Below are 14,642 nucleotides of genomic sequence, written 5' to 3' on the forward strand. Positions count from 1 at the left end.
CGAGGCGAGTGGTCGTGGTGGTTGAACTCGTTGTATTCGTGGGGCCGGTGGTAGTTGTTGCGCGGGCGGAGGCGGCCTCACTCCGGGCACCGCTAGTCTCTGAGCATTTATTGGAGGAAAAGTTGCCTGGCGAGGCGTTAATGAATATCGATGGTTGGCCCTCAGCGGTTTCCCTGGACTGCTGATGGTGATTTCTGGCACCGGCAGCGGTCTCGGTCGATCGGCATCGCTGCTGCTACTTGATGAAGACGGTTCTATTATTGAGGGGCGCGGCGTGCTAAAGGAACGGGAGTGACTAGTATACGGCCGGGCGACGATGTCTCCTTGCGGCAGCGGCGGCGGCGGCGTATTTGATTCTGCTACATAACGATGATAGGAGTCCATGCCATTCGTGGTCTGCTTGCCTGCTCTGCGGGGCACATTTGCCCTGGCCCTCGCCTCAGATGCCATGGATCAGAGAAGAGGAAGGCGAGCGAGCGAGACGGTCTTCTCGAGCGACGGACAAGTCCAGTCGGAGGAGGGGAGGGAAGGGAGACGGGGTCGACCGTCAACTGAAGTTCATCGTCCCCCGAGTGTCGTTGTGGTGTTTGATGTCCCAAGCGGCTCAGTTTGTTTTGTTTCTCGTTGGGTCGCCCCCTTAGCGGGAGGAAACGAAGATCAATGGTCGGGGTGTTTGTCGATCTTCTGGATTAGAATTGGGATTAAGAGCGCGCTTGTTGCGAGTAAATTGAGGCGAAGAACGGTAGAAAAGAGCGGAGAAGGCGGGCAGGAAGATGGTGGTGGCCAGCGAAGCCAGCAAGCCAGCACAGAACGAGAGTGTGTGGTGGCAACGACCTAGCTTGTCTGATGAACTGGAACCTTGGATGAGCCGCAGGGAATAGTTGCCCGGCGCCGTGTTACTCTATACGTGCACTTTTGCATGAATGATGTTTGGGAATGCGGATGGGATTTTCTCTCAAGTCGGCCTCTCATTGACTGGTACCAGCCCAGGGTGAGGCAAGTCGGTAACAGTCGAATAAGAATATTAAGAACAAGGGAAGGGGGGAAATAGAGACCCAATCTAAGGGCTCGGAAGGAGAAAGGAAGGGAACAGCCTTGCTCCAACCCCGCGGACGATCACAGGTGGTCGCATGATATAAGAGAAGTAACCAGGAACGCTTCTTAGAAGGGAAGAAGAGAAGAGGGGTGGAGGGGCAGCGACGGGCGGGGAAGACACCGCTCGGCTGGTACGCCAGTCAGTCCTGCCAGCCTGCCCATCAAAGATCGTGCCGAGCTGTCTTGTGTCGCTGTCTTCTGTCACCTCGGCGTTCCAAGTTCTCTGATGGTGGCTTTCATCCCAATACGGGGTTAGGAGGGACATGTTACTGCCGCTTGGCAGACAACGACTTGACGAGTTTGCCAGGAAACTTCAAGCACGGCCTAGGGAGACAGACGTGCAGAGGCAGCGGGCCAGTTTCAGAAGCAGGTTGGTCGGGCGCCCGTGGGGGATGTGAGGCTGGCTGAACGGGCGAGGTTGAAGAGGTTGAAGACGATTGGGTGGAGGGCATAAGAGGTCGTCGGGAGAGGCATTGGAGGCTAACGGGAGGTTAATGTTATTGGTCCCGACTGGGCACGGTGAAACTGCCGCGTGTGGCGGCTGTGTGACAGAGTGTCACAGACCCCGGTTTCGACGTGTGCTTGTCTTATCCCCTCGACTCCTGTCCACTGTATTAGAGTGTCCAGACTAGGAAAAAAAAGAGTCCACTTAGACTTCTTCTTCTTCTTCTTCTGCACTTCTTCCCACCTGTACAGTATTAGAGTATGCTGCCCAGCTGCTGTGCGGCGAAACGAACAGACCCGGCCATGTTGCGAGCTGAGTGTTCTTCCCTCTCCACCCAACCAACAGAAGAAAAACGTGGAGACTGGAGAGTGATCTGCAGCTAGCAGGGAGATGCAGACGAGCGTAAAAGAGACCACGGGCGTTACCAAGGGGGTGCTGATGGTTTAGTTTGTCTAGAGTTTCCTTTCGATAGGAAGTCGCCCAATTGGAAACGTCAGGAGAAACCACAATCATCATCGAAAAGGGGTTCGATACCGTCCGGATGTATTGACTGAAAGCAGTGGCAGTTCGCGCTCAACTCACCGGACAGAGAATCGTGCCCTGAGATGTCCCGAAAAGAAAAGATGAAACAGGAACATCTCATCCGGCGCACTCGAGGAGATGAGGTCGGATCGGGATGGATGATACGTACCGATTTATCCGATGCCCCGTCCTCCCCCGCCGTCTCGGTGTCCTTGAAGCAGTACGTACCTGCAAGCTGCAGCCAAACCTGCGAGCAAAGCTTACCTCACAGTCGAGTCCTCAGTTACTTACTTCACTACTCAGAGTGCTCCATAGCTGCACATCATACTGCAGAAAGACGCACCTCGAAATAGTCCTCGTCGTACTCGCATCCTCAATCGAGTATAACCGTCCGAACGGTTATGAACCAGAGTATGCAGGTAACTGATCTAGGTGAATCACATTGACAGCACGGTCAACTCTAACGCCCGGTATTGAGCGTTGAGCGACTCTACATGCGGGTAGGCGAAGGGATACTACAGTTACCGCCATCTTCATCATTTCCCTAGCTACCTCGATAGCTCATCCAATCGAACTCTGAATTTTCGGTATCGCTTTGCAGCTCCTACAAGAACCGCATAGACTGCTACCCTTAAACTTCTCCCCAAGTTTTCGCACCGTTGCAAACAGCTAGTGGGCAGAAAAGAAATTGTATCAAGAGAGTTGTCCTGCCCACCCCTGATGTTTGCAATGTGTTGGCCACCCGAACCAACCAGTTAGAATAAAAAGCCATCTCGTCGGCTCTCTCATTGATCCGCGTATCCCACGGGCAGAGTTCGCCATCTTCGCTGCCATGCCTCGCCTGGGTTCCGAGTCCCGAGTAATCTGCCCGACGGGATCCCTTCAATCCAAGTCTCGAACCCCCAAGAACATGGACCACCCACAAGAGTTCGCCAGTCTGCTGCGCTGGTCCAAACCTTTTCTTCCCACAGGGCTGACCGTCGCAGCCGATAGAACCGCTCGCCACCCATCCAGTGCCTACCGTGCTACTTACCCCGCGGGGTGACACGTGCATACCGAACCCGACACCATCGCCACTTGATAGTTCGGTCGGGCGTGAATAACTATGACAGTCAGGCCATTTCCCAAAGGCTTTGACACCCCGTAGTTGGACGACAACAAGACGATACCGCATTGCTGACTCGTCGTCATATATCCAACTCTGCTCAGCTTCTCGCGCCATGGCTATCGTGCCCATCTCCATCAGAAAGGATAGGCAGCACAACACCTAGATAGTGGGCAGGCTGGCCGATGATCATGTCCGATGAGAACCGACGAGGACCAAAGCATTCCGAAAATGTGGAGATCGGATTGACTGACAACCATGAGACACTCCTAAGAATACACACACACACTAGGTATACATAGTAAGGTGAACTTGACCAGACCATGGTGACACACGGCCTCCGGCAGTCAATCATCTGTGTTTCGTTTCTTCTCGGCCCCCTCTTCCGGCCCCTCGTCTGGCCCCTCGTCTGGCCCCTCGTCTAAAAAATCCTGACTGCTTTTGTACAAGATAGGATGCAAATGGTAGGTAACGAAAATCAGTCACCCTGGGTATATAATGCGGAAGCCCTAAGTTGTTTCGAACGAGGGCGACCGTCGCAATCGTGCCATCATAATGCAGTCGTTGCCCGCAAAACGCCAAAATGCCTGTGTTTCGCCAGTCGTTAGGTGGTAATGTGTTTCCTCCCTCTCAAACAGCACAGGGCGGCCTCTGAGTGCTCCTGCGCTCCTGGTCGATACTCTCTTCCCTCGGATCGTTGCGGCGGTGGAGATTCCCTGACTCGCTGGAGCCGCTGGGGTTTCGCTGGGTCTCGCTCGATCTCTCGCCCCACGCCGGGTTTCCTGGGGCATCATCGGCCGTGGAGGTGTCCCATGATTCGCTCGCTTCGCCTGACCCTCCTGTTGCTGAATGTCATCGAGCAAAGCTCGCAGCATCGTGACCATGTTTGTGTGGTTGATGTTCCAATTCTCGTTTCCCATCATCAAATTCCGTATTTCTTCGGGTTCCAGCTACGGGCGTCGATAATATTCTTGGCTTCAGCCTTGACAAGAAAGCCTGCATCGCAGTAGGACATTTCTGGCCGGGCAATTTCGGGCGGGTAATGCTAGGTCAGCCGTCAGCGATAACTCCGAAAAGAACAGTCTGATGTGAACATACCAGTCGCATGCAGCACGCGTCCACCCAGCCTGTCGCGCAAGTTCCCAGATCCTGTCCAAACTTTGTCTTGTATTTTCCTCCGTTGGCCAATTCGCAGTCGGTGCCTACTCTCAGCTTGTTGTCGATTGAGCCCTTACAGCAATGCGGCTGCAGGGTGATGAAGGGACTGGCGAGCTTGTCGGCGGGCGGGTACGGATAACAGTGGAACGGCTCACTCTGGGCGAGGATGACGGGTAGGCCGAATATCAAGAACAGCGTGACCAGAAAGGCCGAGAAGCCCAGCGGGCGATGCATCTTGGCAGGGATAAACGAGTGTATGCGAACGACGATGGCAGAGGATGCGACGGCGGCGAAGAAGCGCGCAATGTGGTGATGAACCTTTTGAAGGACTTCGTAGATGGGCCGGGGGAGATGTTGGGCCAATAGGTGTAGATAAGTGGCCGTAATGGCGAGGATTGGGGGTGGCGACGACGACGAAGGTGGCATTCTAGCTACCTAAATGGACTTCTATTAATGGGACCCTCTTTGTTCGACGAGACTAGCTGACAGGCACGCAGCCAGATAGATTGACTGCGACCAGCAATACCTAGGTCAGAGTGGGAGCGGGTCGCCAGAAGGCCTGTTTGAGTGGAACGTCGAGGTTGCAAGGGCGAGCCAGGCAGGCCGCAGCGTAAGCAGGTGTGTGCAGGCTGACTATCCGTACTTTCCAGGTTCGACTGGGATCTCTACTCCGTAGGTCACCGTAGGTATATCGCGGAGGGCGATACGACGTGGACTTTTTTCCCTCGAAGAACCAAATGGGCCACGGGATGGAGACTTGGAGGGTGTGCTAGTGCTGCTTGATGACGCCGGGACTAGTGAGTGGCCTCTGCGCGGAGGGGAAGGGAGCGTCGCAGTGTTCTGAGCTTAAAGTGTGGCGCTGCCGGGACTATCGCCGTTGAGGAGGGTGCGAAATGGGCAGCGAAGTGACGGTGGACGCGTGGAGGGGTGGTGAGTGCAGCCAGGATGTGGTTGGTGTTTGATAAGACGTTTTGCGGAGTACAGATGCTTTCTCGAGGAAATCGAAGAGCGTGCGACAACGGGAACGACTGAAGCGTTTACAATGACTGGAAGTCTGGCAGAGGAGGATGACTTCGATGGAGGGAGGATCGCTGGAGTGTGGTCGAGTGCCGGAGAGTTTCGCGTTGGGGAGGGCGCAATCCAGGGAGATGGGACCGAAGTGGAAACGGTCTGATGGAGGGGGATCGTAGTTCGATGAGATGCTTGACGTTGCCGAGTTGCGATGAAAGAACGCGCAATCCACCCTCTGCGACAAACGGGAGAGACAAACAGCGAGAGGCTTCTGTATGAAGGTTTGCAGGTGTGTGTGTACGGATGTCGCGTTTGAAATGAGGATCAAGTTTGCAAGAGTCACGAACATTGCAGAGAAGGAGGGAAGGAAAGGAGCGCAGTCACGTTTGTTTGGATGAACCCCAAAGAAGAAGCCACGGCTAAAGGTGGCCGTCAGCCAAGCATTCACGGCAAGCGAGAAGGAGCCAAGGCTAAGCTAATAGGAAAGAACCACTGCATTGGGGCCACGATGGGAAGGATTGGCGGCGACACAGAAGGAAGGAAGCGAACACACGAGGTACCTTACCTCAGGGAGGAAAAAGCATGAGGTAGGGAAAGAGCAGCGGTCGTGAGGCAGGCACGCAGGCATGGTGGAGAGAGGTTGAGAAGGCAGGAGCACTTCGTACCTTCCCCCAAGTCCCCAGGGCGAGACCGGGCGACAAAGGCTGGGCGCGCATAAGACGAGAAGGAAAGGAAGAAGAAAAAGAGCAGGGACGAAAGTGCGTTAAGGTACTACAAACAGCCGAAAAGGGACGCATTGAAAAGTCTCAAACGGCTGCCTGCTGGTGTCTCTTTTTCTGAATGTTCTTTTCAGCCATGTTCCGCGATTAAAATTGCGCCAGTAAGCACCAACACGAATTAGCAAACCAACTGCAAAGTTGATCCAGACACTCCACACCATACAATGTCACAATGCGTCGTCTACCGGGAACTTATTATACCTGACCAAGACTCCTTCGAGTCTCCAACGCAGAAAAGGCCCAATTTGATGCGCATTTCCCAACCCGTCGTTGCCAGGTAGGCATCGGACTAGGGCCCATTTGGAGCTCTCGCATACCTCTGCCCGCTTAGCCGGGCGTTTTCCCCCGCCTGTTGCGCCGCATGCGAGCCGCCAGTGTCCATCGTGCGCCATGACATCGTGGAAAAAAGTGACATTGGGATTTGCGGCACAGCAAGCAGGGTCCAGCAGTTTTTCTTTTCTCGCCGTTTTTTTTTCTTCCTCCTCTCCCTGTGCTACCTTACACGAAAGTTCTTTTCAGCCGGTGGGTGGATAATCTCACTCAACTCAAAAAAGAGAGGATCATCTCACCCAAATGAGGCGGTACACATTGAGTTAAGTCCATGACTCGATTGACGAACGAGATATATAGGGCGTTCAACATTGACTCAAATATAGTTGCCCAAATCCCCGAGTTCGCCGCATGTTCTCAGATGACAGTTCAAATCTTCCGAGCAAAGGGCAACAGACCGCGGCAACTCGAGATTGAGAAGGGGGGGAGAAAGGAAGAACACCGCACATATTGTCTTCTTCCTTCTGCACGCTTTCGCTCTTTCTTCAAGGGGGTTCCCTGGCGTCACTCATCTATCCCTGGTCCTTCCATGCAAGGGCCAGGCCGAATCCCACCAATCCACCCCTCCAACCCGTCTTGCGAGAATATCATTTTGATTGGCCATAAAGCACATGTGGATAAGGGCATGAGATCCACTCTTTTGCCCTATCAGGCGAGCCACGAATCAGATGCGCCCGCCTCACTCCCAATTTCTCCTGGCACGGGCCCGTCTGCAGACCCGGCCCCCGATTAAGGTTATCCGGCCGGCCACTTCCACTTCTTAGGTACGAATCGCCGGTGACGCCGGAAAGAACGCCAAGACCCAACCTATTGGGCCCGGCCTTCCCAACCTGCCAACGGGCGAATCGGCCCTCACAATTGGTAACTTCCGTCCGAAGGGTCCCTGACGCCGATTACGTGCTGTTCTCAGCCACACACCACCAATCTCCACGGACACTCTCTCTGCCTCTGCTCTTCACACTTGCGCCAACTGTCCTCGAACTCAAACGAAGATGCCTCGTCGTCCGAAATAATTACTGGTATGATGAGCACCTCTTTCTGTGCAAAGTCTATCGCTCATGAACTCACATAACATCTGTCCATGCTCACTCGCTTTCACGTAATCCAGTATGACCGACCATTCGACCACTGAAGTGGTACGGGGCAAAGACGCTCTACACTCTTCGGCCTGCAGCTTGCGCCGTACTCCGACGCAATCTTTCTGAAAGATTTAATGGAGCTCATAATCCCATATCGCACATTAGAGTTTTCTCGATATTTCGAGGAAAACTTTGTTACAATCATCAACGTCGATCTGAATATGTCTGCGATGGAGGCATCATGTTGATTGTCCCTCATCAATCCAATGCAGCCAGTACCGCGGCTCCGGGAAACCAAAGATTTAGCAATGCCGTCATGATTATGATAACCACCAAACCCTGAGCCTCGGGATGAATTGCCGCCGGTGCAACGATCCACCTACGAGAGAAACTGTCTTTAAGTGAGGAACGAGTTTCGGTCAGCCGAATCTGGCACTCGTTGCAACCAGGAAACCCCTGAAACGTGAATGCCTGCCAGTTGCCAGGGGCCCTGGAGCTGACGATGGCTGACTATCCGTAGGCTGGGCTGACTGTACAGTTGTGAAGAGATCCTGAATGTTACATGTTGCATTAAATAGCAGGCGTTGTCCTTAAGTAACTGACCCCCCTTCCCATCTGCTGTATGATGGCAACGAAGAATGGATGAGGGCCTTTACAAACCAACATATATGTAGCCTCTATCTTGTCGGCCCATGATTGATCGCCATTACGCACGCCTTCACGTACTCAAGTCCTCCCAGGTATAATTATAAGAATCAAGTACTGATGGACTAGGTGAAACTGTTCTTGAAAGCCCGAACACGAGCAACCCAAAAGCTCGGAGGATATAGTAGCTTCCATAAGAAATGATTTCTGGACATTAACTCAGTAGAGACTACGTTGAATAAGGTAGTACTAGGCAGACAATCAATACTTTTGAAGTCCAATTACCACCCAAACTTTGAAGCAAAACACCAATAACTCCGTGAACGCCTCTCCCTTCATCCTAGTCTGACGCTACCATCAGACAATAACCCCCGCCTAATCCCAAAGCGAATCCCCCCAAACCTCATCAACAACCCAAACCCCAACCAGCACAACAAACCCAAACATCGAATCCCCTCTCCTCCCTTCCGACCCCCACTCCACTCTTCTTCCCAACCCTCACCGGCCCCGCACCCCCGTCACCGGCGGCACAACTCCACCGGCCCCCGAAGAAACCGGCGGCCGCGGGGCCCCTCTCCTTCGGATAACACTTCCCCATCCAACACTTCTCATCCCGACTACACCCGCCCTGAACACCGCAGCACTCCCCACTCACGCACATCCCGCCGCAGAGTTTCTTGCCGCGCGAGCAGCAGACGCCGATGGCGGCGTCGACGCAGTCGAAGCCTGTGGCGCAGCAACCGGGTCCGCAGCAGGGCATTGATTTTGTGCAGCAGTTCCAGTTGCGGGGGAGGTTGCAGGATACTAGCAGGAAGGTGAGTTAGCGCGATGACTTCTGAAAGGTAGGGAAGAGGGTGATGCGGATTGGAGACGGAAATGGCTAGGGTAGGGAGTAGGGAGGAAGGAGGGAGGGAGGGAGGGGATATATACCGGTTCCTTTGGGACATGTATCTGGGTCGTCGACGGAGCGTGCTGCGTAGAGGGCTGGGCTGCCGACTTCCCATTCTATGATGGAGACGGCTGGGTCTCGTCCGTAGGGGTTCTGGCCGTATGAGGGCCTTTCCTGCGGTGGCTGTTCGTACGAAGGCTTTCCGTATGATGGGTTTTCGCGTGGCTGCTGCTCGTAAGGTGACGGTTCCTCTGGCGAGCCTTCGTGCGGCGTCTCATTGTACGGTGTATCTTCGTACGGTGAATGCTCGTATGGAACTTCTCCAACGCGTGGTGCTGATGGCTGGTTGCCCTGCCACATCTCTTGAGGCATGGCGAGACATACCGAGCTGACGGCCAATGCTGCCCCGAGTATCCGAGAAGATCGACTGAACTTCATTTTCGATCGATAGTATGGGCCGCAATTCCTTCGTGGAGAATGTAATGATGTGATAGTGGGGGCTTGGGTGATGAGTGCGACGACAGTCCAAGGTGTTGCGTTGATATAAGGAGCCGTTTCGTGAAATGCAGTGAATCACTTGTAAGGAAAGCCCGTCAATAATCTTTACGATAAAACGATTCTCATTCACCACACTGCTTCTTGTGGGATTTTTTTTGGTATTATCAAGCCCGCCATCTATGCAACTCCGAAAGCTCCCCAAATTCATCCATCCACCTTTACGTCCAAACCCGGACATAGCTGTAACCTAAACCTTTCCAGAATCCTCCTTCAGTGACACAATACGGTTGAGAATGATCTTCTCATCGGTACTGTCAGAATCAATGGCCTAGTGGGAGTGTTAACTCGTCTGTCAAAATTTTCATTTTTCGCTCGTGGCCAGCTTACAAAGTAGGCAATACGCGTCGCCTGGAAACGAATACTCTCCGGTCCACCCTTGCCAAGCTCGCTCTCACCCGCAGCCTCGGGCCAGGGTGCACGTCTCTTGACTTCGTCGAAACCGCTCTCAATGAGCGCATCAGGGTAGATGACCTCGCTCTCGGGGTTGATGTCGTTGAGGAAACCGCCCTCGGCGTCGTCGGGCTTCTCGCTCTTGAACAAAGAGTTGTGGATACGAGCCTCGACCTTCTTGGAACCCTCGGTGCCAACCCAATTGATGAAGGCCTTGGGCTTCTTCGTCTCCTTATCGTAGACGGCGCGGATCTCGGTGACCTTTCCTGTTGCCTCATCCTTGGTGTAGGAAGTAGCCTTGATGGGGAAGGGAGCGTTGAGCAGACCGACTGTCTTGTTGGGTGCAAGACGGAAGTAATCCTTGCTGTCAACCTCTCTGAAATCGGCGCGGTCGATGTAGACAGTCGGGGTGAACTTGATGGTGTGTGAACCCATGTTGGGATCCTTGGGGGAGAAGGCGAGCTCAACGTCAGTAGCCTCGGCATCTTCGATAACAACAGGAATCGGGTCCAAAACCATCATCAATCTGGGAACGGTTCGTTCAAGGTACTTGCGCACCGTCTGCTCGAAGCGCTTGATCTGGATGACAGAGACAGACGTCGTGACTCCCAGTTCGTTGACAAAGTCGAGAATCGCACGAGGAGGCACACCACGGCGCTTGATGCCGATCAGAGTATACAAACGGGGATCATCCCAGCCACGCACAATCTTCTCCTCGACCAGCTTGAGAATCTTTCTCTTTGACAGGACGGTTCCCGTGATACCCAGACGACCGTACTCGCGCTGCATTGGCTCGTAAACGCCAAGCGTCTTGTTGAGCCACTCGTAAGAGACGCGGCTCTGGACGAACTCTGTTGTGCAGAGGGAGTGTGTGATACCCTCGAAGCTATCACACAGGCAGTGCGTGAAGTCGTATGTCGGGTAGATCTTCCAGTCCCATCCTGTGCGGTGGTGAGGCGTGTCGGTCTTGATGCGGTATGCGGCGAGATCCCACATCTGGGGGTTGCCGTCGGTAATATCCTGCTTCATGCGCAAAAAAGCTTCCCTGGGCTTGTATTTGCCGTCCTTCATATCCCTGAACTTCTGCAAATTCTCTTCGACAGTGTGGTTCGCGTGCTCGCATCGGAATCTAGGGGAAGCGCCCTTCTCACCGCCACGCTGGAGCTTGATCTCGGTGTCTGAGGTTGACTGATTAGCAGATGCGGAGCACATAGTCCCCAATATCAAAAGCACACTTACCACCACAGTAGCATACGTATGCCTTCTCCAACGTAATCATCTTCTCTGCCAAGTCGTACAACTTCTGGAAGTTGTCACTAGAGTACGTGATCTTGTACGGCGTGAAACCCAGCCAGCTGATCATCTCCTCGATGGCCGTGAAGTATCTGTCTTCTTCCTTCTCGGGGTTCGTATCGTCGAATCTCAGGTAGCAGACACCTCCGTGGTGCTTGGCAAAACCGAAGTTGACCGCGATGGCCTTGGCGTGGCCAATGTGCAAGCTAGGGGGAAGATGTCAATGGCGTGACAAAGGTAAGTATTTGGGTCTCACGTACTAGCCATTGGGCTCGGGAGGGAACCGAGTCACCACGTTCTCCGAAGGTCTCTCCTTGTACACCTCCTGGAGGAAGCCCTGCTTGAACATGGCCTCCGGGTCGAGGACGACCTCCTCAGGCTTCGCCTTGGGCTTCGGGGCGGGCTTGCTGTCGCCAGCACCGGCGGCCTTTGCGACAGCGTCCTTGGCGGCCTTTGCCTTTTCTGTGGCGGCCTTCTTCGCTCGCTTTGCAAGTCTCTTCTTCAGCTCGCCCTTGCTGACCATCTCTCCCGTCTCCTCGTCGAGCTGGAGCTTGGCTGTCGACTCGGCCAACTTGGCGGTGGGGTCCGCAGCAGCGTCCGCCATGGTTGCGGTATTCGGTATGAGATAAAGGGTAGTATCGGAGATAGGGTTTGTCGAGGGTAAGGAGTACCTTGCGGTCGCTCAATGGTCGAGGTTCGTTCAATTGGGTTCCACGAGATGTTCACGTCGTGGAAAATGTGTGGTTGTGGTGGCGGGGCAACACTCCAGGTCTTCTTTTGCGGCGGGGATGACTCAAATGGATCCAAGGAGGGGTCATTGCACTGGCACAGCGTGCCTCCCTCAGCTTGCGCCTGCGACACGCGACAAAGGGCCGATAAGATAACAAACAACCGCAAGGTAAGGTACCTTATCTTATCTGTCAGATTGGCTCCGGATAAGGCACCTCACCTCGAAGGACTCGAGGTTGCTGCGGTTTTACAAACCTTCCAGAATGCCTTGATGGCCAGTGATGATATCTTTCGCCTCCAAGGTCAAAATTCATTTCGATTCAGCTGTGAATAATAAGTTTGCTTTTATCCAGCTCTGCGTGCCCTCGACGTTCTCGCATTCCCGAGGAGCAATTCCTCAAGGATCTCTTACACGTTTGAGTACCTTAGTACGTACCGCCACTGTGATAACAGTGCGATAAGCAGCTAACAGCTCGACAATTGGACCAACCTGAAAGACCAAGCTCCCATTGAGCTCGAAATAGCGCGGGGTCTTTCGTCATGGGCTCCCACCTCTCTCCTGCTTCCGGTCGGCTGCTTCTTTGTCACCAACACCTCAAAAGTAGCCCGCCGCGCCCGCTTCCAAATCTGCCAAATCATCGAGACCAAACCCAAATAAGCAACCAAGAAGCTCGCCTATGCCAATTCGACAAGCAATCAAAATGGTCACCACCGCCGTCGCCGACATCCCCACCGTTGAGCTCCTCTACAAGATCGGCCAGATCCATGCCACCCCAAAGGCCATCTCCCCCCACAATGCGTCGCACAACCAGAAAGTCGCCGTTGTTCGAGGCGACATCACCACTCTCTCCGTCGATGCGATTGTCAATGCCGCAAATAAGAGTCTTCTCGGAGGAGGCGGCGTCGACGGCGCCATCCACCGCGCAGCCGGCCGGGGACTGCTCCAGGAGTGCAGGACCCTGAACGGATGCGCCACCGGTTCCGCCAAGATCACGGGCGCGTACAACCTCCCTTCCAAGAAGATCATTCATGCCGTCGGCCCCATCTACGACGAGCTCAACCCCGACGACTCCGAAGCGAAGCTTGCGGGCTGCTACAGCACCAGCCTGAAGCTTGCTGTTCAGAACGGCTGTCGCAGCATCGCTTTCAGCGCGCTGAGCACCGGCGTCTACGGCTACCCGAGCACGGAGGCAGCTCCCGTTGCAGTCGAGGTTGTCAGAGAGTTCCTTGACGGAGAGGATGGCGACAAGTTGGACAAGATTGTCTTCTGTACTTTCGAAATGAAGGATGTCAGAGCCTACAACGAGACCCTTCCGTATGTTGAGATCTCGAAACCCCCTTGCGCAGTAACTAGTTTTGCTAATACACGCTCAACAGAATCTTCTTCCCCCCCGATGACCAGCCAGCCACAAAGGAGAAGACAGAGGACGGCCCTTCGAAGAAGCAAACAGAGGAGGCCAAAGCTATCGCGGCTGAGCTACCTAGCGTTCCCAAGTCCGACCCTTCCCAGTAAGCCGCAAGCGACAATCACGCCGAAAGATACCTGCAGTTGGCTGGCGCGTCACTGCTCACGATACTACGACTGGACACCATGATGGCTTAGGGAGTTTATGGAATTATACCAGGGGAAAGCGAGCGGCTTAGTATACCACCTTGCATCGATACAGAATGACTATGACAATAGAGTTTGTGGGCCCCTTTGGCAACTATGATCGACCGCGAACTTTCTTTGGGTTCGTGCCTTCCCTGCAAACCTTCGTATCCCGTCGGTCAAAAATTGTACACGTGACACATGTAAATCCAACTTCAATATCAAAGAAAACTAAAAGAAGACCAAAATAGAGCGCCTGCACAGTAATGCTTTCTTCCTGCGGGTTGCAATATGATGTAACACATTTGTCCTGCATCGAGGGATTCATCAAGGTGCGATGTCAAAGGATGGCCAAAGAAGCATTGAAGACTGCGAATTGCGCGGTCTCGCAAGAAACTTTGGCAAGTAAAGTGACATGGTGAATGTTCTTTCCACATGAGAACCAGGCATGAAATTTGCTATGAGGTATTGGGGTGGGAAGAGAAGAAACAAACTCAGAAACGACTTACCCGGTGATTTTCTCTCTTCGACCTGGTCAACATGGAAATCCTCATGTCTTTCACTTGTGCTAGAGCGAAAAAGTCTAAACGTAAATTAAGCTAAAGAGTGTGGAGAAATTCGTTTGTATAAAGTTGCTTGAAGCTTATACATGTAAGTAAATTGAAATTCATGTAATATCGGAGTAGGTCATTCGAGCGCGGGCGGCTCTATCATATTTGATGCTAACGAAGACCATAGATGTTGTGATTGAGCCCGAATCTGTTATCGCCTTTCTGAGTACGCGTCATCTGATAAATCAGACGAGATAAACCCTCACTGTTCATTGAAGGCTCATGGAGATACTTGAGCTACTGCAGCTGATCTTTGGTGTTTGATACCGCTGTTCAATTGGTATTCAACGTCAGTTTCCATCGACCATAATCGGAACTAGAGTCAAACCAGGGTCTAAAACACTAGTGTTCTTTAAGGTTAAACCGCCATTAAGGGTGAGGACTTTTGTCTTTGACCTAATGCTATTTGATG

The 14,642-nt window shown here is 53.3% G+C and overlaps 2 protein-coding genes across 2 annotated transcripts; one reads left to right on the plus strand and one right to left on the minus strand.

Annotated features, from left to right (window-relative positions):
* Positions 1 to 9,803: 9,803 nt before the first annotated feature.
* GLN4 (Glutaminyl-tRNA synthetase) lies at positions 9,804 to 11,903 on the minus strand (the record flags this gene model as incomplete). The annotated part of the gene is made up of 4 exons (XM_053189713.2): positions 9,804 to 9,884; positions 9,944 to 11,184; positions 11,246 to 11,505; positions 11,560 to 11,903. 4 exons carry the CDS (start codon positions 11,901 to 11,903, stop codon positions 9,804 to 9,806), a joined length of 1,926 nt encoding a protein of 641 aa, XP_053052636.2.
* Positions 11,904 to 12,729: 826 nt separating this feature from the next.
* Positions 12,730 to 13,541, plus strand: N0V96_003126 (uncharacterized protein; the record flags this gene model as incomplete). Its single annotated transcript, XM_053189712.2, has 2 exons — positions 12,730 to 13,343; positions 13,406 to 13,541. The coding sequence occupies 2 exons, from the start codon at positions 12,730 to 12,732 to the stop codon at positions 13,539 to 13,541; spliced, it is 750 nt and encodes a 249-aa protein (XP_053052635.2).
* Positions 13,542 to 14,642: the final 1,101 nt, after the last annotated feature.

The sequence above is a fragment of the Colletotrichum fioriniae genome, assembly GCF_027942845.1.
Source record: "Colletotrichum fioriniae strain IMI 355084 chromosome Unknown scaffold_3, whole genome shotgun sequence".
Lineage (NCBI taxonomy): Eukaryota > Fungi > Ascomycota > Sordariomycetes > Glomerellales > Glomerellaceae > Colletotrichum > Colletotrichum fioriniae.